This window comes from Ammospiza nelsoni, chromosome 3 (assembly GCF_027579445.1).
Source record: "Ammospiza nelsoni isolate bAmmNel1 chromosome 3, bAmmNel1.pri, whole genome shotgun sequence".
Classification (NCBI taxonomy): domain Eukaryota; kingdom Metazoa; phylum Chordata; class Aves; order Passeriformes; family Passerellidae; genus Ammospiza; species Ammospiza nelsoni.
Genome location: NC_080635.1, coordinates 111,440,134 through 111,462,110, shown reverse-complemented (window position 1 = coordinate 111,462,110; position 21,977 = coordinate 111,440,134). Strand labels below are relative to the sequence as shown.

Here is a 21,977-nt window from a genome sequence, read left to right as displayed (position 1 = left end):
TCTGCCCTTACTGCAAATCTCTGCCTATACCTGTTTGCCCCATTCAAGGTACCAGAAATTGGTTTTTCTCAGCCTGAGACCAAATAATTCTGCATTTTCTTCAAGGTTTAATGTGTAGTAATCTGAAAATATCTCCAAGGACTTTGCTGGAGTACAAGTCTTTTTATTGTATTGAATTCTGCCATGGGTGTGAGATGCTCAGTTCACCAGTTCCTTTAAGCTGTGTTGAACCTTTTGTCAATCTGCAATTCAGCTCACTACATGTTAGTGTTTCAAAAATTAGACATGTTATTTAAACACACTGACCTCCTTCTATTGTCAATATAGAGCCTTGTTTAGGAAATTATTAATCTCAACTCATATTTGTCTCAGTGAGATGAGTTTCTCTCAACACCCCTGTCCTGTTATGGGTACCTTCCTCTGGCAGCCAGTAGTTAATGGCTTACATAGAAATTTATAGGCTTTTCTGGCTGTTCCAAGCCACTAATAATAATGTTACCTTTCCTACTTACCAGTGTACAAACCTCTAAAGACACCACGCTGCCTGAAAAGAGATGCAAAGGCTCAAGGAAAGCCCTTTTCAAGGATTTGGATGGAGGTGTCCTGCACCTGGAGCCACCTGTCTCTGTCTTCCCCAAGTCAGAGTTTGAATGGACACAGTTCTACTCAGAAGCTGGTAAGTGCCTATGCTGGAGGGAGTGTTTGCAAAGTCATGCAGAAACTTGAGCCATGAGATGTGACTTTCACTGAGACCTGCAGCTGAGGCTGAGGTCATGGTAGTCCCAATGTGTGTGATTCCTCTCCAGGCAGGATGTAGTGAATTGTGCTGTAGAAGGCTGGGGTTACTCAGTGTACAGGTCTGTGCCCACCAGTGCCACTCTGCCTCCTTGCAGTGTCATTTCACCCCACATCCTTAGCCTCTTTAGTGTCTGACTCACTAGATTGGATAGTAAAAATTTTTTTTTCCCTGTGAGGGTGCTGAGACCCTGGCACAGGTTGCCTAGAGAAGTTGTGTCTGCCCTTGGATCCCTGGAATTGTCTAAGGCCAAGTTGGAGAGTGCTTGGAGCAGCCTGGGACAGTGGAAGGTGTCCCTGTTCATGGCAAGGGGTGAAATGACATGATCTTTGAGATCCCTTCCAACCCAAACCATTCCATGACTGGTGATTCTACCTGCCCCTTGCAAAGTCCTCTGAGAGCATTGAGGGGCACATGCCATAAAAACACCTCAAAACTGCAAAACAATACCAATAATTGGCCCTTCAAGGATTTTCATCTGCATCCCACTGAGGAGATAATCAAGCTGAAAACCCACTCCAGAAGTTTGACGACCCCTCTCTGTTTAAAAAAGGCCCATTCTGCTCAGTAACCACTTTCTGAAGGCTCCCACAGCAAGGCTCCATTCTCATCCTGATTAAAACTCAGCTCTCTGATTCCAAATAAACTCTTTAATTACAATTAGCATTCCCTGTGCCTGCTGCTGATGGTGGCCATTTTGCTGTAGAGATGCCTCGTTTGTAACTCTGCTGGTATGGGAGACTGATGGGAGGGACTGTAATTAATCCTGTTTTCCTTCACACTCTAAAACTGATTAAACACAAGAAGAACTTTAATCTTTAAACAAAATGTGCAAGGCTTTTCCTCTAAGGATCCCGCTCTAGCTGGCTGCTTACAGGGTTGATTTATGTGTTGTGTAGATGCAAACACTGATTTTTATTGTACCTTTTCCACCCTAATTATGAATCACATCCAAGCACTAATGCTCTAGTACTATTACCACTTAGCACCTGCATATTAATGAATAAATTTGCATACAAAACCTGGATTTTATTCAGATTCCTACCATTTTTAGCACATCCTAACACACAGTCATAGGCATAAGAGGAATCCCCACCATCTAAAGTGCACTGAGGGTACTCCATAGGGTTCATCTCCTTGTGAAACTGAGGTAACAGCATATAATAAATGTTGCCTTCCTCTGAAGCTATGACAAAATTGCTGTGTTTTCTTTTTCCTGCCCAAATCTGAATAGGGATTTTTTTTCCCCTTCCCTTCACAAATGTGTGTTAAATTCCTCTGCATTTCTCATTCTGACCTATGGTTCCTTTTGTCTTGAGGCTGACATTTGGAAAGGCACAACTTGATGATAAGGTAAATTCGTGGTCGTCTTCTTCCCTTCTCTCCTTCTCTTTCTGGCAAGTTGTAGCACTGAATATTTTTCACAGTGCAATGCAGGCTCCCAGAATAGACAAATTGGAGAAAAAGCTCAACTTTCCTGTTCCCACTCATCTCCTGCCAGCAGGACCAGAGCAATTATCATCCCCCCTGTGCTGGGCATTGATAAGGCCAAACCTTGAGTCTCATGTTCAGTTTTGAGCTCATCACTGCAAGAAAAAGACATTGAGGGGCTGGAGTGTGTCCACAGAAGGGAAAGGAGCTGGGGAAGGGTCTGGAATATAAATCCCATGAGGAACAGCTGTGGGAGCTGAGGTTCCTTAATCTGGAGAAAAGAAGGCTCAGGGGGACTCTCTACAACTCCCTGAAAAGAAGGATTGGCCTTTTCTCCCAGGAAATTAGTGATAGGTCGGGGGGAAATACTCTCAAGTAGCACAAGGGAAAATTCAGGTTGGATATTATGAAAAATTTCTTTCCAGAAAGGGTGGTCAGACATTAAAACAGGCTTCCCAGGACAGGGTTGAGGCCACCATCCCTCGAATTATTAAAATGAAATTATGAAAGGAAGAAGAAAGAAAACCAAGATGTGGCCCTTTGTGATATGGTTTAGTGAGCGTGGTGGCATTCACTCATTCTTTATGGGCTTGATGACCTTGGAGGTCTTTTCCAGCTTTAATGATTCTGTAGGGACAGATTCCCCTTTGCTTTGACAATGCTTCAAGGCCTGTGAAGAAGGTGGTGTTGTCACAGAATTATAGAATCATGGAATGGCTTGGAAGGGGCATTGGAATGGGATGATCTTTCAGATCCCTTCCAACCCAAACCAGTCTGTGATTGTATGATTCTATGATAAATATAAATATTTATGTTCACTTCAAGCTTCCAGTTTGGCCAATCAGATTGAAATTTCTGTCCCTCAGCCATTTTCAGATACTCTGATGACTCTGTGGGGAGCAAACCAAAACATTCAGTAGACTTCAGGGACAAAAAAGCCATGGAGATGTTTTATCAAAATAAGGAATATCACAGGGAAGAGGTTGTGAGAGCCATAACTGAGGCTCAAGGGATCATTCAGAATTATATTGATGTTCCTGGATTCACATGATATCTTTTATTGAAGATGTAATTGATATAGAATTTATGAAATTTATTATTTCTATACCCACTTTTTTCCCTCCTTTGTTTTCTCAAACTTTTACCCACTGAGTTTGCTCTTTGTTTATAGACCAAGCTTTTTATTGTGGCTCTCTGAAGAAGCAGAATTGTTCACTTCAAAATGAAATTTTAGTTTTCTGGATAAACCGCAGAAATTTAGAAAAAAAGAACAAAACAGGAGGGAACAGAGCCAACATTTTTGTTTCCATTATTATTTCTACTGCAAGAAAAAAGGAGTAACAACAAAAGTGGGTTTGAGTCCAACAAAGCATAATTACTTTTTAATGCGAGAGTCCTTTTTAGTCATTTTTTTGTCTTTTAAATATAATGCTGCGAAAGTTTAAAATTAAATGTTTTCCAACACCCTCCTCCCTAAATAATTTATGAGGAACTTTCAAAGTACCATTTTTTGAATTATCCAAAACAATTTAATGAGTTTAACATGAATTTGTAATTATTTAAATCTCTTTGAGCTGCCATTTTTGGATGACAAAATGTTTTTCTCCTAAAACTCATGTCTAGAGCAAGCCTCTTGCAAAAGAGCTTGGGGCCAGGCCTGGAGCACTAAATGGTTCCATGATAGAGGAAATACCAGAATCATAAGCTATAAACAGCAGAATTAGCTATAAACAGGAGTGTCTTGTTGGGGAATTTAGGATAAGTGAACAGTTTGTGTATTCAACTGATTCTTATGCCCAGGTTAAACCCCTAGCTCCATGAAGGGCAGCTGATACAACCATCCTTGTGTAGTTAAAGGATCAGCCAGTTGCTGGCTTTTTGCAGTGTTCATAGGACTCTCTTATCACAGTTCCTAAATCTGTTATCTGGGATGACTCTCAGAGCCATCAAAGTTCATTGTCTTCCCTTGGTGGAAACGTAGCTGAGGACCTGAAACTGGCAGAAGATCCAGTTGTCCCCACTTCTGTTGTCTCCAGCATTGTGATAGAATTTTGGAATGGTTTCGGTTGGAAAGGACATCAAAGGTCATCTGATTCCATCTCTTGTCATGGGCAGGGACAACTTCTGCCAGAGTTTAATAATGTCCCCTCAACTGAGCAAGGAGAGATTGACTCATTACATGGAGAATACACAGAAATGGAGAGATGAAACCAAGGCTTTCCAGCTTTAGTCTTGAGCCTGCAGACTGATGTTTTCTTCCTGCTGACAGATACATTCTAGGCATAATTTAAGGCAATTTGGACTGAATAATCATAAAATCATGAAAGAGATCAGGTTGGAAGTGGACTCAAAAGCTCATCTGGTCCACCCTTTTGTGAGAAAGGAACATTATCTGTCACCCTGTCCAACTGCATTTTGGAAACCTCAAAATGAGGATGTGATGGAAACTCCACCATGTCCCTGGGTAGGTTGTTCCAATAAATCATAGAATCACAGAATGGTTTGGCTTGGAGGGGACCTTCAAGATCACCTTGTTCCATACCCCTGCCATGGGCAGGTACATCTTCCACCATCCCAGCTTGCTCCAAGCCCTGTCCAACCTGTACTTGGAGGCTTCCAGGGATGGGACAACTACAACACCCAGTGATTGCTATCACTGTGAAATAAAATTATTTCTTATAGTGAGATGAGACCTTTCCTGGTGCAAGCAGTACCTGCAGCCCATTGTCTTGCCCATGTGTCTCCTTGTGAAGAAAGAGCTTTATCCTTTTTGTAGCTTCCCTGTAAGTACTGGAATATTGTGATAGAATTCTCTCCTGAGCCTTGTCTCCTCCAGGGAGAACACACCTAATCCTTCAGCCATAGGAGAGGTTCCCCAGCCTTTTCACCAACTTTGTGTCCTTCCTTCAGTCCTCTCTGATTCTGATTTACTGGGAGATGATGAAGCCCCGGCCTATTTGATGTGTATTCATGCAACTTTTTTTTCTTTTGTAAACATATGCACCTTGCATTTTGTGTGAATAATTGGATTTATTCTCTCCTTTACAACGTGACAACTCCTTGTAAGTTCTTTGGATACAGTAGAAGAATCAGTGAAATTTAGGTCTGTAATACCTCTGTGAGATGGGCATTTATTTTGACACAAGTTTTCCAGGAAGAGGAGAGTATTTGTAACTTGCCCAAGGTCAGTCATTGAATTAAAAATTTTCCTTCCAGAACCCTGACAGCCAAACTCTGAATCTAAAACCATACCACCTTGTTAAGGCAAGTGGAAATTTATGGTTGCATGGACTAGAATAAACCCAAAGTGTATTTTACATAGCACTTTTTACTAAAAAAAAATATTCCTGGACTATATTTTGGGACATCACTAAACATTTAAATACTGACTACAGTTATAAAGAAACAAACAAAAATTTGCAGTTGGTTTGGGTATTTTTTTTTTTCAATTATTCTTAAAAAAACCCAGAGAATTTTTTTTATTGACTCAGCTTTCATGTTAATCTGTTGGTGAGAGGATCAATGTGTTGTGGACAACAAAACTTTTTATCTGACCAGCAAATCACTGAGATTATATTTTCCTGTGTCATTTTCAATCTGGACAAATCTAAAGGTGTGAAATTGCTCAGTACTCTTGCTTACTCTCTAGAGATAATCAGTACATTTTCTAAATCATAAAGAGGAAAGTGTTTAATTTGTAAATGCTGTTCTGAAGCAAGTTATGGAGACATTCAACACTCAATTTTATAAAAAACTATTGTAAAAAACTCTTTGAATTGTAATATTGAAGTTAAAAGTAATAGATAGATATACAGAACTTTGCTAATTTCATCAGAAATATGATAAAATGTCAGATGTAGGTAAGAAACAATAACTTAGATTATGGGTTGAAGATTTTTGTACTATTTTCCTTCTTCTGGTACTTTTAATTATTGAATAAAAAACTCAAATAATAGTTGAGAAGGCATAGAATTTTGAGACACAGGCTGGCAGTAAAAGTTAGGGCTAAAGCTGGGTGAAAATGTTGCACCATAAATATTTAATATTCCAAGGAATATGATTAGCCACACTAGCTATGCATAATTGTAGTCAGTAATTAAAGATGTGTGAGAAGAAAATGCAGGTTTGGTAGATCTGCAAGGAATGAAACAATGCAATATCAGCATTATTTTTCTCTGGAGCTTTTTGCTGTTGGTGTTCACAAATAGAAATTTGCTTTTTCTGCAATAAATGGCCCATGCAAAATGGGTTGGAAGTAGGAATGGAGGACATTAAAAGAGCTCTTACAAGCTATTCTTTCATAAAAACCAAACCTAATATGATCAGAAAATGCTTGTAATCCTTAATTTTCCTGAAAACACATCTCTGGTAAAGATTTCAGCAGACTTTAATTAAGTTGAGACCAAAGCAGAGAATAAAGTTGGGAGGATTTTCATAATGCTCATGGGAGAACAAAGTTTAAAGTAATCCAAAGGGAAATTAAGTTATTTTTATATCTTTGATGTCTGTGTGGTGGCTCATTGCAGTGAGATGGTGGAACACACGGAATTAAAGAATCAGCTGTGCCAACTTCAGTACAGCAGAGTGAGGAACAATTCTATGGGTGGAGAATACACCAGTTGGGATAGAAGACAGAGCAAGGAATGGCTTTAAACTGACAGAGGGAATGTTTAAATTAGAGGTATGGAAGAAATTCTTCTCTATGAAGGTGCTGAGGCCCTGGCACAGGTTACCCAGAGAAGTTCTGGCTTCCCCATCCCTCTGGAAGTGTCCAAAGCCAGATAGGACAGGGCTTGGAGCAACCTGGGATAGTGGAAGGTGTCCCTGCCCATGGCAGGGGGTGGAACAAGATGAACTTCTTGGTGTCTTACAGCACAAGCCAGTCTGTGATTCTGTGATCTGGATGCCACCATGAGATTTCCGTAGGACACAGCTCTGCCAAGGAAAAACCACTCCTCTACATGATTTCTTTTGTTAAATCAGGGAGGAACTGGGCACTGTTGGGGATGTAGCAACCAGGTCAGCAGTGGGGCTGAGGTGGCCATGCCTCATGTCCATTTTGAAATACTCTAAATTACTTTCTCTCACAGTCAGCTGCATTTCAGATTCTAATAAAAGGCTATTTTCCTTTTTCAGGGTTTTCTTTTTCTTTAGTTCTGAATGCAGGATGTGTGGGATGAATGGCACTGTTCATTTTCCACAGATCAGCATAGAGCAATGTATGTACACACACAGATTATATATCTGTATATATGTAATTGTATAAGCCTATCAAACCCTATTTCCTTGTCCCCATCAAACAATGGTATCAAATTCTTTTCTCCTGATGAAGCCAAAAAAACCTTGGGCAAACCCAACCATTTTGCACATTTATTGCTGTAAATGGAGTTTAGCTTTTTGTGCCACCCTTTCTGCCTCTTTTCTAAATTCCTCAGGTTCTTTCAAACAGTCATGCACTGATGCTCAGCTGCATAAAATGTAAAATATGTATACATATCTATTAGGAATGATTATCCAAATGAATTTTAGAAAAACTGATTATGAAGTCAGGTCCCTGACAATGGGAGATAACCTTGCCCCTTAGGATAGCAATCCTTTTTGAAGATGTGCCAACAAATAGTTTGTGCCTACTCTTGCTATCAGAAATTCTTGGCTTCCCCTTTTAGCCTTAATCCCTGAGGATAAAAGAGCAGGTTTTCCATTTTACATACTCAACTCCTGTATTTAAGGAGCTATTTTTAAAAATGCCACCATTTTTAGAGTTTGTGAGATCTTGGAGAGCCTGTTTGCTTTCCTGGAGGCTCAGTACCCCCAAAACACCACATCACATTTATTTAGGATTCTAGTTATGGATTTGAAGTCCACTTCTCTCCCTTTCTATAATATAATATAAATGTATAATATAAATAAATATAAATGTATAATAAAATATAAATGTTGTCTGCAACACAAACAAAAGGTTTTTTATCATTGACACAATGAGGCTTCTCTTTCAGTGTAGTGTTTCTTAAACTGCGATTCATGAAGCATTGGTGGTCCATGAAACCTGAATAACTGATGGACTCACTACTGATGGATTTATTTAGGAACCTGAGAGTTAAATGTCAAAAGAATTATTAGGCATGTGGAAAACAGGAGATACAAGGAAAGGCTGGAAAAGCTGGGTGGCTTGCTCTTGAGAAAAGGTGGAAGAGAGGTTTAGGAACAGCCTTCAAAAACATGAGACTGCTGGGGATTGGAGAGAAATAAACTGCTCTCAAAGTCTGTGGAATCAGAAATAATGGTCTGAAGTATCATCAGGATAAATTTATGTGTTGGGAGGAAATGTTGGGATAAAGACAGAGAAACATGGGCATAGCTTGCCTGAGTGAGTTGCAGAGTCCTCATCAATGGTAGCATTCTTAGATAATCAGATACAGATGACCTTTTCCTGAGCAGGTGGAGGATGGGTCAAATAACTTCAAATAAATCTCTCAGCACCTATTTAAAAAATTCTGAGAGGATATTTGTAGTCTGCAGGAATCTTTGAGGTCTGACAGTGATACATGGGTCCAAAGGCCAGAGCACTGTAGGAGGTCTGGGTAATTAGGACTCTCTAAATGCTTCTGATGAAGACAGAATGATCACTGAGGAGGAAAGGGATTGTCTCTCAACCCATATGCTTAGTCCTCGACATTCAGTCTGCCTGTTCTTGTGGAATACCAATAAGCCTGAAATTCTGTGCAATATGTAAGTGTAGAGACCCGTAGAAAATGGTGTCCAGGATGTGAGAAGAGTTTACAGCACCAGTGAACTAAAACTGGCACAGGTTGCCCAGAGAAGCTGTGGCTGCCCCATCCCTGGAAGTGTTCAAGGCCAGGCTGGATAAGGCTGTGAGCAACCTGGAATAAGGAATGGTGTTCCTGTTCTTGGCAGGTGGTTGGAACAAGCTGATCTTGAAAGTTCATTCCAACCCAAACCATTCTGTGAATCTATTCCTTATCTGGGACCTCTCCTCAAAGCTCAGACATCCTTCGTATTCTCTCAAGGAACTGTTCCATTCTTATTTATCATTCCTGCTTTGGTGATGCACACAAATCTGAGTCAGTCTTTGGGTTTTATTCCTACAATTTACCACCCAGAAATTTCCAGCATCTTCTGGAAGAATCACAGAACAATTTGGGTTGGAAGGGACCTTAAAGATCACCTCGTTCCACCCCCTGCCATGGGCAGGAACGTCTTCCACTATCCCAGGTTGCTCCAAGCCCCATCCAACCTGGCCTTGGACATTTCCAGAGATCCAGAGGCAGCTGCAGCTTCTCTGGGCAACCTGTGCCAGGGCCTCACCACCCTCACAAGGAAGAATTTCTTCCTAATATCCAATCTAAACTTACTGTATTTCAATTTGACTCTATCCCCCCCATCCCCGCCTTGTCTTGTCAATACATGCTCTTGTAAATATTCTTTCTCATTCTTTCTTGTTGACTCACTACAAGTACTGGAAGGCCCCAATTAGATAATCCCAAAGCTTTTTGTTCTCCAGGCTGAACAATCCTAATTCCCTCAGCCTTTCCTCATAGAAGAGACGTTCTATCACTCTGATCATCCTGGTGCCCTCTCTGGACTTGCTCCAACACCTCTATGTCCTTCCTGTGCTGGAAATCCAGGGCTGGAAGCAACTCTGCAGGTGAGGTCTTGCCTGAGTGGGGCAAAGTCACCTCCCTTGATCTGCTGCCCATGCTGCCTTTGGTGCAGCTGCTGCAGAAGCTGCTGGTATTAACAGTCAAGCCAGAATGTGTCAGGAGAAACAGAGGAAGTGGAGAAGTGAGTTGCTCCAGAGCTACGATGGAACCAAGGACAGCATCTACATGGAACACCCTCTCCAGGCTTGCTGCCTTTAAGGAGGCAAGATGGTTGTGGTTAAGCAATTAAAAAAAAAAAAAAAAGAAAAACAGAAAAAAAGAAATGTGTATTTCATCCTGCAAGCATAACTATATTATTTCCTTTAGATCTTAGAGACATATTTATAATACAACCAAACTGCTGAGTGGGAGTTTGCAGAGGTTTACAGGGGAAGCACCGCATTTTGCAACAATTAATTTTGCAGAGGAAGCAGCCTGTTTAAAGATGCCTGTGGCAGTCACTAAAATATGTGTTGTTTTTCAAGGCCACCAGACACACAGTTGGCTAGGTTGGCTAATAAACAAAACAACAATGCAAAAAAAAAAAAAAATCCAACCCAGCCTCATGGGGTTTGCAGGAAGAAGGGATGAGAAATAAAATGAATAATGCTTACCTGCTAGGGGTGGGTGAAGACTATAATTGTTTAGCCCCCAGCAGATCCCTGCAAGGGTTAAAAATGACAAAGATATTAGTTGGTGACTGCTAAGATTGTTGGTTTGAAGCTTTGGGCAAAACACAGACTGTTATTTACCGGACTTGGTCGATTTACTTCTTAATGCAATAATGACCTGTGAAATGAAACGTGAGCTAGACAATTGTTCCTCATTGTTTCCAGTAAAACATCCTTTCATACCCCATTAAACCACCATTAATTCCATTTGAAAGAGAAGCAGGCACAAGTACCAAGGGATAGCTCTCTTTTCCTCTCTTTGTCGGACTGATCAAGGCCTGTGGATGGAAAAGCAGCTTTCTCACCCATTTTAGAGGGTGTTGGGCAGACTGAGGTTCACATTTTTGAATGAACACTGCAGAGATCTACTGGATTCACACCCAGTGGATCACATTCCTGAGTTTTGCAGAACATATTAGGAAATCTGGCTAACAGTAACTTCATTGGTGTGTATGCATCATGTTTCTGTCTCTTTTTTTTAATTTGGGTTTCTTCAAGCAGGAGATTTATGTAATCATGCAGTGTATGTGCAGATATATCTGTGCGTTATTTCCCTCCCAGTCCTTTTAAATGCATTTTCAATTTTGAATAAAAGTAATAGAGTGATAAGTCCTCAAGGTAATAGATTCCTACAGGCGTTAAAAAGGTTGGATCTGTGAAGAAAAACTCTCTGGTGAACGTTTCTGTCCCCCAAAGTGGGTTATCCATTTGGAGTCCTTTGGCTACCAAGAAATGTTCTCTGGAGTGAAACTCCACGTTTGTGTCTCAACTAAAGGAAAAAAACTTTTCCACACTGGTTCAGAGCTGGGGATCCAGCCCCAGCTGTGTAGTGCAGCACTGGTTCCACTTGGCATGGAGCTGTTCTTTACCTCCTGGTTCTCCCCTGCTGTGGCATTGAAAGGTGTTCATTTTGTGGCATTACATTTTGTGGCATTACATTTACAGTTGCACTTATCTCAGAGGTCTTTTCCAAAGCCAAACCTCCACAGCCTTCCCAACCAGTAACCAAATTGTCTTCTTGCTGCTGTTTGGCCTTACCTGAAACCTAGACCAAGGCATTTAATCAGTTCTTTGGCAGGTGTTGTCCACCTGCAAGGAGGCTGCCATGGATCAATGGCTTTGATCCAAGAGTTCCACTGATTCCATGCAATCACAGTTTGACAGCCTATACCGTAACATTCCATCATATTACTTGTTCTTTCTTTTTACTTGCTTCTACTTTTATATTTTATTTTATACTCTACACTTTAATGTTATTTGCTACACTAGATGCCTTTCTTTTTCCCTGATAGATTTATGCCTGGGGAAAGATTTTGTCTGAAAGTTTGCTCAGAAATGGTTCAGCTGCAATGAACAAAATGAAGCTTTCTTTTGGTGTGTGTTAAAAACAAATCTCTAAACTTTAGAACTTATGGCCTTACAGTAGCGGTTGAGGGTTATCAGGGAAACTATTCTGTGGTCAGTAAGTTATTTTCTATTTACAGTACTTGTGAAAAACTGTGTCCAGAACTATTTATGAAAATATATTGCTTAGATTCATTATTTTCTCATGTTCTTTGAAAGATTTAAGCCTTGTCTATCACTTGTGAAAATTTCAGCTCCTGCTCTTCTGCACTGTTTGAAGCACAGACATCAAATGCTCTCCTGAGTATTTGGAGCCTCAAATCCCACATTCTAGCTCTCTTTCATTGCATCTGCTGATTAACAAAAGAATTCTGGGCACTTGGTGACCCTGGTTGCTGCCCAAGGCTGTGTCCCCAGGAGGCAAACATGTGTTGTGTCCTGACTTTACAGACTGGGCTGGGCAGGAGCCAAGGGATTACAGAGTCCTCTGGGGTGGAATGGAGAAGAGACCTCAAAGTTTTACCAGCAACAAGTATGACATACACTGGGAAAAAGCTGGCTGGGTGTTGGTTCACCAGCCTTATTATTAAAGCACCTAGCACAGTTTAGCTTGTGTAGGATGGAGATTTTTGTGTGTGTGCCTGTGTGGGACTCAATGATTATTTATAAGATCAAGTTACACTTGCAAAAAAACCCCAAAACCCAAAAACCCCCATTTTGTGGAAGGTTTTAATTACAGTTCTGAAAAGAGATGGAGAATAAGAAGTGCAAAATCTCTTGCCATGAGTATGAGGAGCAATAACCTGGGAAAATAGATATCTTTTTTCCTTTCCCTGTAATTCTTCCTACATAGCCCTGCTCTGGTTCAGAGTGAATCACGATGGTCTTGTTTGTGTGTATGCAAACATTTGTGTTTATACTCACACAGGCACTGCCCTCACAACTGTTCTTGGGAGCATTTCATCATTTTTTCCTCTTATCTTCCAAATATTAGCATTTAATGAAATACACATTTCCTTCATTTATCTTGAACCTACTCCAAGGCCAGCAAATACCAGGACCTCAAATGTTATGACAGGATAGATTCTTTATTGGTTTGTTTTCTTTTCATTCTTTCTGTTTTCACTGTGATTTTTAATTTTTTTTTTTTAAAAGATTATAGACTCTTATGTTCCAGCTCTAGGAACCTGGCTTCCAACTGAGGTACACAAATATGTCCAAAAAAATGTCCCTGAGACCCATCCAATGCAGACAGCTGTGCAGCAAACAGGAAATTGAGGAAGTCAGGTTCATCAGAAACACAGGATTTCCTTTGTGGATGTTTCAGATAAAGCATCTTTAATTTTTCCATGCTGAATCGGTGCTGCAAAAGAGCTACAGGAAAAGCAGGGGAATTTTCTCCCTGTTCTTTGATGTCAGGGATGTAAAAGTACAACTGAAAGACAGGTTCTTGTGGGGACCATCACACGTTGGCCATGTTGGCGTGGCTTCTTCCAAGCAAACTCTTGTTTGTCTGTCCATGTTCTGGGCTGGCAGGACAGGAGGCAGCTCCGAACCAGGAGCTTTGTCATTGTCACTGTCATTGACACACAAGAGCAGCACTGCTAAAGGTGTCTGAATTTTGAGGAGACGTCCCAGAGAGTGAATGGAACCACAGAATTGTTTGTGTTGGAAGGTACTTTTAAGATCAGCTCTTTCCACCTCCTGCCATGGGCAGGGACACCTTCCACTATCCCAGGCTGTTCCAAGCCCTGTCCAGCCTGGCCTTGGACACTTCCAGGGATGGGGCAGCCACAGCTTCTCTGGGCACCCTGTCCCAGGGCCTCAGAACCCTCACAGTAAAAAAATCACTTGATTACCCTGTGAAATTAGGATAATTCTTATTTTTTCCTTCCACTCGTTAGTTTGTAATGACTCCTGACATTTCAGAGTCAGGAACTACAGAAATGTCTATGTGGCATCTGGTATGGTGTGATTCCAAACTAGTTTGAGTCCCCTGTGAACCACTGGGAAAAATTACAAACTGTTAATTATCAGTGTTCCTATGGCATTACTAAGTCAGGCAAGCACTTAGATGTTGCCTCTGTGACCTTAGCTTGCCTTGCTCTCCTCTTCGTGCTTTTAAATTTTGACAGTCTTTGCTTTGACAGTTTTCATGATCACACTAAGAAACAAGCAATTTTGACTCATTTGGCCCAAAATGAAGTTGCTCTGGACATGACTTAGGGCTGTGTTCTAACACACATTTGAACAATAGAGAAGGCTGTGGGGAGACCTTATTTTGGCCTTTCTGTATTGAAGGGAGCTTTTAAGAAAAATGGGGGCAGATAATTTATCAGGTCCTGCTGCAAGAGGACAAGGGTTGATGGTTTTAAATTAGAAGGTGGTCAACCCAGATTAGATATAAGGGAGAAGTTTTTGCAATGAGGGTGGTGAAACACTGGCAACACATTGTCCAGAGAGATGGTGAATGCTTCAATCCTAGAAAAGGTCAGGTTGGACAGGGCTCTGGTGTAGGTGGTCTCTGGGTGATGTTCTTCAGCCATGGTGGTAGTGAGGCCCTGGCCAAGGTTGTCCAGAGAAGCTGTGGATGCCCCTGGATCCCTGGAAGGATCCAGTCTGCATGCAAGGCCAGTCTGGATGAGAATTGGAGCAACCTGGGCTAGTGGAAGGCATCCCTGCCCATGGCAGGGGGTGGAACTGGATGATCTTCAATGTCCCCTCTAATCCCAAGCATTCCAGCATTCTAGGATTCTGACATGCACACCAAAAATCAGCAGGAAGTGCACAACTATCCATCCCAGTTTTGAGCATATTGCTCTCAGGACACAACTTAATAGAACATTTCATCTTAATAAAGTTAAAGTGTTGAAAGCTCGGGCCAAGAGGTTGCTACACGCAAAAGCTTCATTTCACAAAATAATTACTGAGACAAAACATGCAATTTCTTCATTTATAAAGCATAGCTTTGATATAGATGTCATCACTTTACCAGAGTTCAAAGCACATGTGGTTGACACTATGTGCACCACTGGGTTCTCAGGATATGTAGCATGAGTATAATGCTTAGTTAAAATAATTAGTTGAAAAGAACATATTAATTTCTGAGTGAATTTTTGGAGAAACAGCTCAGTGCTTTGGAAAAAAGAAAATTTATTAACTGACATTATGTGTAAGAAACTGCAAAATAAATATTTTCATCTGGGGTAGTTATGTTGAACACTCAGTTTTAGATCATGCCAAGAACATGTTTATTAACTTAACATGTAAAAATTTATATTCCTTTCAATATACAAATATATAACTATGTTATGATAAATGGAAATATATTTATGAATATATGCAATTATAAAATCATTCCACATTCTCCAGTTGCTGGGATAAGACACACACAATCAGTGAGAGCTACCACAGCATCATAAGGTGCTTTTCAAGAACTTTTCAATGAAAAGGTGTGAGGTTTTTTCTTTTTTTTTTTTCTTTCTTGTAGGCATGCTAAATTAACAACAGCACCTCATCTTGTCTTAGAAAATAAGTTGTCAAGACAGGGTAACCTAGACACTTCAATTTGTCCCACAATAGAAGTCATGCATCTGTGCAATATATTGGACTTCTGTGTCCTTGCTTTTTTTTTTTTTTGCCTTTGTCTTTCCTATTCTTTTTTTCAAATCTGGGTAACTACTCAATAATTCTTGTTTCAAAAGGCCCTATTTTCTCATTCTTGGATAAGGCAACTTGAATTAAAACTTTGGCATAGATCTTTCTTAAGAGACCAATATAGAATTTAACTTCTGTGTTTGACAAGTTAATTGGCCAAGGTTTAAAACCATCAGTTATGCAATAAAACTGTATGTAATTAATTAAAGGGAGCCGATTATTTTCAGTCAGGCTCTGTTCCTGAAACATCCTCCTACTCACTAATAAACTTTGTTCCTGCGGTGGTTTTTCTGAAATTAATAAGCACATTGCAAAACCAGGGTAAGCCCTTCTTATTGTCTGCTTCCCATGCTCAGTTACTGGATTGAAAATGAAGTCACATCCCTATGGGATCCATATTGCAAGAATAATATTTTATTCTCCTCTGTGGGATTTGCAGAATCACAGAGTCCTTTAGGTTGGAAAAGTCCTCTGAGATCATCAAGTCCAACCAGCACTGCCAAGTCCACCACTGAACCATGTCCCAAACACTGAACACTTTCAAGGATGGTGATTCCACCACTCCCTGGCTCATCTTTTCCAATGCCTGACCACCTTTTCAGTGCAGAAATTATTCCTCAGACAGATTATAGAATTAGCTGATCAAAAGCACCAAGTAGGTTCAAGGTTGCACCAAAAAATAAATATGAAAGAAATAGGAGAAACAGTTCTATTGGATAAATAGTTGGAGAGAATACTTGACAAAATTTCCCCTAATAGCTGTGAGAGTCCTTGGCTCTTCTTGTATCTCCTGATCCAACTCGTGATAAATTAATTAAATTTTCTGTCCATGTCTCACTCTGAGGATTGACCACAATTAAAAGCACAGCTCACATTGGAGCAGGGCTGGGCTGTCCCTGGTCTCTGTGCCTTAGGAGATGGACACCACTGCTTTCTTTTCTGGAGAGGGAGCTTTGAGATAAAGTCCCAGCAGGATGTGTCAGGAATGAAGGCAGGCTGACCTGTCCTTGCTGTGGTGGAGGAATAGGCTGTGCCACTTGTTGAGGACTTTTCTAGTTCTTGGAGTAATGGATTAGAAGGGACCTTAAAAATCACCCAGCTCCAGCACCTGCCATGGACAGGGACATCTTCCACCAGCCCAGGCTGCCAAGCCCTGTCCATCCTTGGACACTTCCAGGGATGGAGCAACCACAGCTTCTCTGGGCACCCTGTGCCAGGGCCTCACCACCCTCTAAATAATTTCTTTCTAATATCTAATCTAAATCTACTTCCTATCTCTGTATGCCCTTTTAAAAAGTACTTCTCCTAATCCCCTTTTTGATACTGGAAAGCTGTTATTAAGTTTCCCTGAAAGTTATTGCAAGTTATTAGAGCTGTAAGTAGAATCAGTTGAAATAATTTTTTCATTGCAGGAAAATGATATGATGTCCCCCTTACTCTTTGAAACCACTGAGTAAGACATCTAAATCAGCTTCAGAGAAACTATTCTGCCCAGCTTCAAGTGGTTGCTTTGGATCCTTGTGCATGGAGGGAAATCTGATTTCTCCTTTCCCTCCCCAGACCCCAAGGGTACAAATTTCCTCAGCCATTCAAATTTGTGTCTGAAGGAAGAAGAAATCCCTAACGAAGTCAGTGACAACACGTAACAAAAAACATCCCTTGCTCTTGGAAAGGCTAAGTCCCCCTGGAAAAGCTCTGACTCCATGTATGCCTGAAGAGCACCCCAAAGAAAAGAACCCCAGACCAGTCAGAGATGAAATACAAGTGCAGGGCTGCCTACAACAGCAGGAAGATTCCTGCCTGCAGACAGGAATCCTGCAGAACTCCAGGAATGGCTTAAAAAATCAGATTCAAATTTTATTGTGTTTTTAGTGTAATGTTGGAGGCAGTGGTTGCTTTGGGAAGAATAATCAGCATTTATAGACTGACGTCTTTTCTTATACCCCGTTTCCCAAAGCAGCCATTAATTCAGGTTAGTTTGACCTGAAGGTAAAGGAAATTCCTGTACTATTGGTTTATGTATCCTGTCTCACCCAATCTTTTTAGCCATTCAAACCTCCAGTGGCAAAATGTCCCAGAATTTGTGTGAGTGACCACTTCTGGGCACAAAGTGATCCCTAGGAATTCTGATTGATAGCAAGTACCTCCATAAATTATTGCAGACTGAACAAGTCACTTGTGTTCTCTAACATTTTCCAATTTTGGATATTTTCTGGTTGTTTTTTTTTTGTTCTCTGTAAAATGAGTGTGGGTCCCCATTCAGTAGAAATCAGTACAGAAGTTTGTTTGTTAGCTTTTACTGATTTTATGTAGATGTTGTTTTCAAAGAAGCCCTTTGTAACCAATAACTCTTCACTGCAACCCTGGAAGGCTCACAGGTTATGGGATGGTGATTTAAGCAAGAGGGTGGGTGGGAAAAAGTCAATAATAATACCAATAAAAAAGCCATATTTCTGATCAAAGCAGCAAGTGCTTGAATAAAGATTATATTAAAAAGAGAAAAATGTAGAGGTCTTGTTAAAACCTTTGGGTTAGTGTCCAGTTATGTGGATTTTCCCTCTAGTGCTTATTCTGGCATTCATTAAACCCTGATAAGTTACATAGAAACACTTGAAAGAATGATTAGAAATGCTATGTGTGAATAATAGAATTGCTCAAAGGGAAATGGAAATTCTTAAAGGGAAATGCATACTGACATGGAAAGTGAACTTGTGCAATTTTCTCATTGTTCAGGGTTATTATCTTATTCTTCTTATTTTGAGGGTGTTGAATTTGTATCCTTTTATGTTCACAGTTTGGGAGCTGCTTAAGGAAATTATATTGCTGCAGTGGGATTCAGATGTGCTGAAGTCTTTTCAAAAGCCAAGTGTCTTTTTCAGGTGTCTTTCTTTGAGAGGCTGAGGCTCGAGTTTGGAGAGGAAAGGAATAAAAAGATAAAAATTCCAAACCAACACAGAGCTTTGCTCTCCATCTTCCTGTGCGCTCAGGGTGAAAGTCCTCATAATTCAGTTTCAAATTTCACAGGTATTCCTTGGTAAATAGGTTCAACAGAGTCCATCTTTGCATGGAAATGACATCTTGCCAACAAGAATGATAAGAAAACCCTTTGTGTTGCAGGAAATGATGCAGCCAGCACCTTCAGGAGGCTTTTTTGCTTGAGTAAAAGTTTATTTCTGGTTTACTTGGTGTTGCTATTTAACCAACCAGAGTGCAATGGCAAGCACTGAAGGTTAAACCAAAATTAACTTGCAGCCATGAGAACATGTTCTATTCCTTTGCACTGTTCTTCATGTTACAGAAATAATATTTCAGCACTGTGGCAGAGGGGAGCAGAGCTGATCCTGTGGTTGAATTAGGAAGTCAAGCTATAAAAGCCCTAATCTAAACTGTGGGATAATGAGATGTGAGAGGATTTTCTGAGGTCCACTGCTGATCACATCATGTTTGTTTAGTAAGATGGGAGTGTTTTCACTGTGATAAAAGCTTATATTTCTTTGAGAGGAGTTTCAAAACCAACCTTCAATACTTTAAGCCACATTGATTTAATGGGACATGGAAAAGCATTTTTTAAGCCGTTCTGAGGTTTTGTGCTCTACATGAGCTATATGTGGGTATAACATTGACATTCCTTTCCTTGCCAATGTTATCCAACAGAATCTGAGAAGTATTTTCCCTTGTATTTTCTTTTTCTACAGTGCAGTCAAAAAAATCTCAGTCAGAGGATGAAACCCTGCACCACTGATCTTAATGTCTGTGTTGACACAGCTCTCAAAGAAGGTTCTGTGGAGAAACTCAGGATGCAGTGAGCTCCCAGATCCATCCAACTTTCACTCCACAGAGACCACACAGGTACATGATGGCAGAGTAGAAATACCTGAGGTCACCCACTGCCAACAGATCCATGGGTCCTTCATGGTCTGCAAAGATTTCAAGCAAACTGAAGCTCAGAGAATCATATGTGCTCTGAAAACAGGTTTTGCCTTTTTTCTAGGACCTGTGATTCCTGGTTTATTGCTGCTGTGGGCTGTGGGTCTTGCACTGTGCCAAGGAGAAGGTGTAGATGTATTCTGAATATGCTATTGCATAGGGTTGCAATAGCTTGCTTTTCCAAAGAGACATTCAGGGTAAACTCAAAAGATTCATCTTGTCTATCTGAAACAATCTCTCTCTCCCGAAAACTGATGTCTAAGATGCATAAATTTCCTGTGCAAGGTTTTGATTTCGCTCAGCTGAAGGAGCCATGCTCAGGCTCAGACCCTCATGTCAAAACACATAAATGTATGAGCTAGATAAAAAGCCAGAGCTAGGGGAAAGCATTGCATGGAGAATATATCCCATGAGGATGTTCTCTGAATTGGTTTTGTAAGACTCCTTCATAATCTTGCTGGTGAAAATGTAGTACTGCAAAACCGTGTCTTTCTGAGGATGGCACAAGGCATTGGGGTTGGATTTTCTGGTGAGATCTGGAAGAGAGACACTCACTTCTTTCTGACTGAAAGTGGGGAGGTTTAGATTAGATATTAGGACAAAATTCTTTGAGAGGGTGGGGAGGCCTGGCACAGGTTGTCCAGAGAAACTGTGGCTGCCCCTGGATCCCTGGAAATGTCCAAGGCCAGGTTGGATGGGGCTTGGAGCAACCTGGGACAGTGGAAGATGTCCCTGCCCATGGCAGGGGATCAGAATGAAATCTTCTTTAAGGTCCCTCTCCACCCAAACTAGGCTGTAACTCCATGACTTTACTGCTATAGCTTCCCCCACAACCACTGGACTAATTCAGTATCAAATTTTAGGTAGTTTGGGCTATTTTAGCAATGCATTGAACTGATTGGTAAAAACTACATAAAGCCCCTTCTGCTGCAAACACATTTATGCAAAAATTAAGCAATATTAAACAATTGTATTCTGCATTTTTGTAAAACCAATATCTCTCTTAGTTTTTCTGTAAAAAAAAACTTTAACCTTAACCTTTGATACACCCCTTAAATGTGTATTTTAAATGAATATACACATGGCATGTTATGCATTTGTAATACCTGAAATAAAATGTGTGTATACATATACATATACATATACATATACATATGCATATACTTATATTTATATTTATATTTATTAGATTGTAAGATAATAATGGCAGATGCATAACAGGATTCTGCCCCTTTGGAGTACAGATCATGGAATAGTGGAGCTGTGTCTTCCTTTCTTCCTGCTGCCACAATCCTTTTGGTCACCGTCACCCGCCTGCAATCCAGTGATCTAAAAAACAAGGACTGGCAGTGACAAAGCATCATAGGGAAGCTAAAATCCGTGTGGCATGTGACATAGAGAAAAGGTCACATTGCCCTGCATCAGCCTTCTCTTAAGTCAAGTTAATTAATGGTTCTTTTTTTTTCTAATTCAGCTGGATGGGCCTCCAGGCAAAGCGCTATTTGTAATGGCACCGTGCTCTGGAGTCACCCAGCCTGGCTCTGGCTGTGCCCCTGCATGTCCCCACATCCTTAGGCCAGGAGGCATCAGATCAACATTCCACTCACTTTTCAGGTGTGTGTATTGCTCCCAAGTCACCTGATAAAGGGTAATATCGAGCCTGATCTAGGTGACTTGTCACTGAAAATCCAAACACTGGCATGAGCACTATGCATGGGAGATGCAAAGAAACTCTCAAATGAGAAGCCCCAATAATTTCAGCCTTCTCTGTTGTGAATGTGCAAAGGATTCCTGTTCACAAAAGAAAAAAATCACCTCCAAATAGGAAGGGAGATTCAACAAATAGGCAAAATACCTTCCTGGTCCTTGCTGAGGGCAGGTCTCTGACTGAGCAGCAGTGTCTGCCTCTTTCCTCATCTTTGCCACCACCTTGGCAGGGAAGTGGTTCATGATATGGTTTACTGGGCATGGTGGTGTTTGGTTGAAGGTTGGACTTGATGATCCTGGAGGTCTTTTCCAACCTGACCAGTTCTATGATTCCATCATTCTAGGAGTCTGTGATGTGTTTGTGCCCTTTTCCCTGTGTGTTGCTGGCTGAGGTAGTGTCCATGACATTGGACTGAGGTTCCTCCTGAAGAGTCTGACCTCACGTTCCTGTTATCCTACTCTGTATGGGCACATTTACGTTTACTCTGTGTGATTCTGACTCATCCCAGCACTGATGGAGTCTGCTGTGGGTCAGCCCTGTGTGTCTCTGAACCTGTGCTCAGAGCAAAGGTTTCTTTGCACACTGTGTCATATGGTTAAATGTGCAACAAGAGGTTTAACTAAGATTCGTAAGTGCTCTTCCAAGGCAAGGGCACACTACAGAGAGTTGTCTCCAAAAAGCACTGGTGGTAGAGTTCTGGTGGTGTAGCCACTCCTAACCTATTCCCACTCTTTCTTTTGTGTTTGCTCAGTGTGTCTGTGAGAGGATTTACACAGCTTTTT

The 21,977-nt window shown here is 40.8% G+C and overlaps 1 protein-coding gene across 1 annotated transcript in view; it reads left to right on the top strand.

Moving 5' to 3' along the window:
- The window catches only part of PKHD1 (PKHD1 ciliary IPT domain containing fibrocystin/polyductin), a 240,386-nt gene that overhangs the window by 171,313 nt on the left and 47,096 nt on the right, over window positions 1–21,977 (top strand). Inside the window, exon 59 of the mRNA XM_059469299.1 lies at window positions 516–676. Within this exon, the coding sequence (XP_059325282.1) occupies window positions 516–676 (161 nt within the window). The remainder of the gene's footprint in view (window positions 1–515; window positions 677–21,977) is intronic.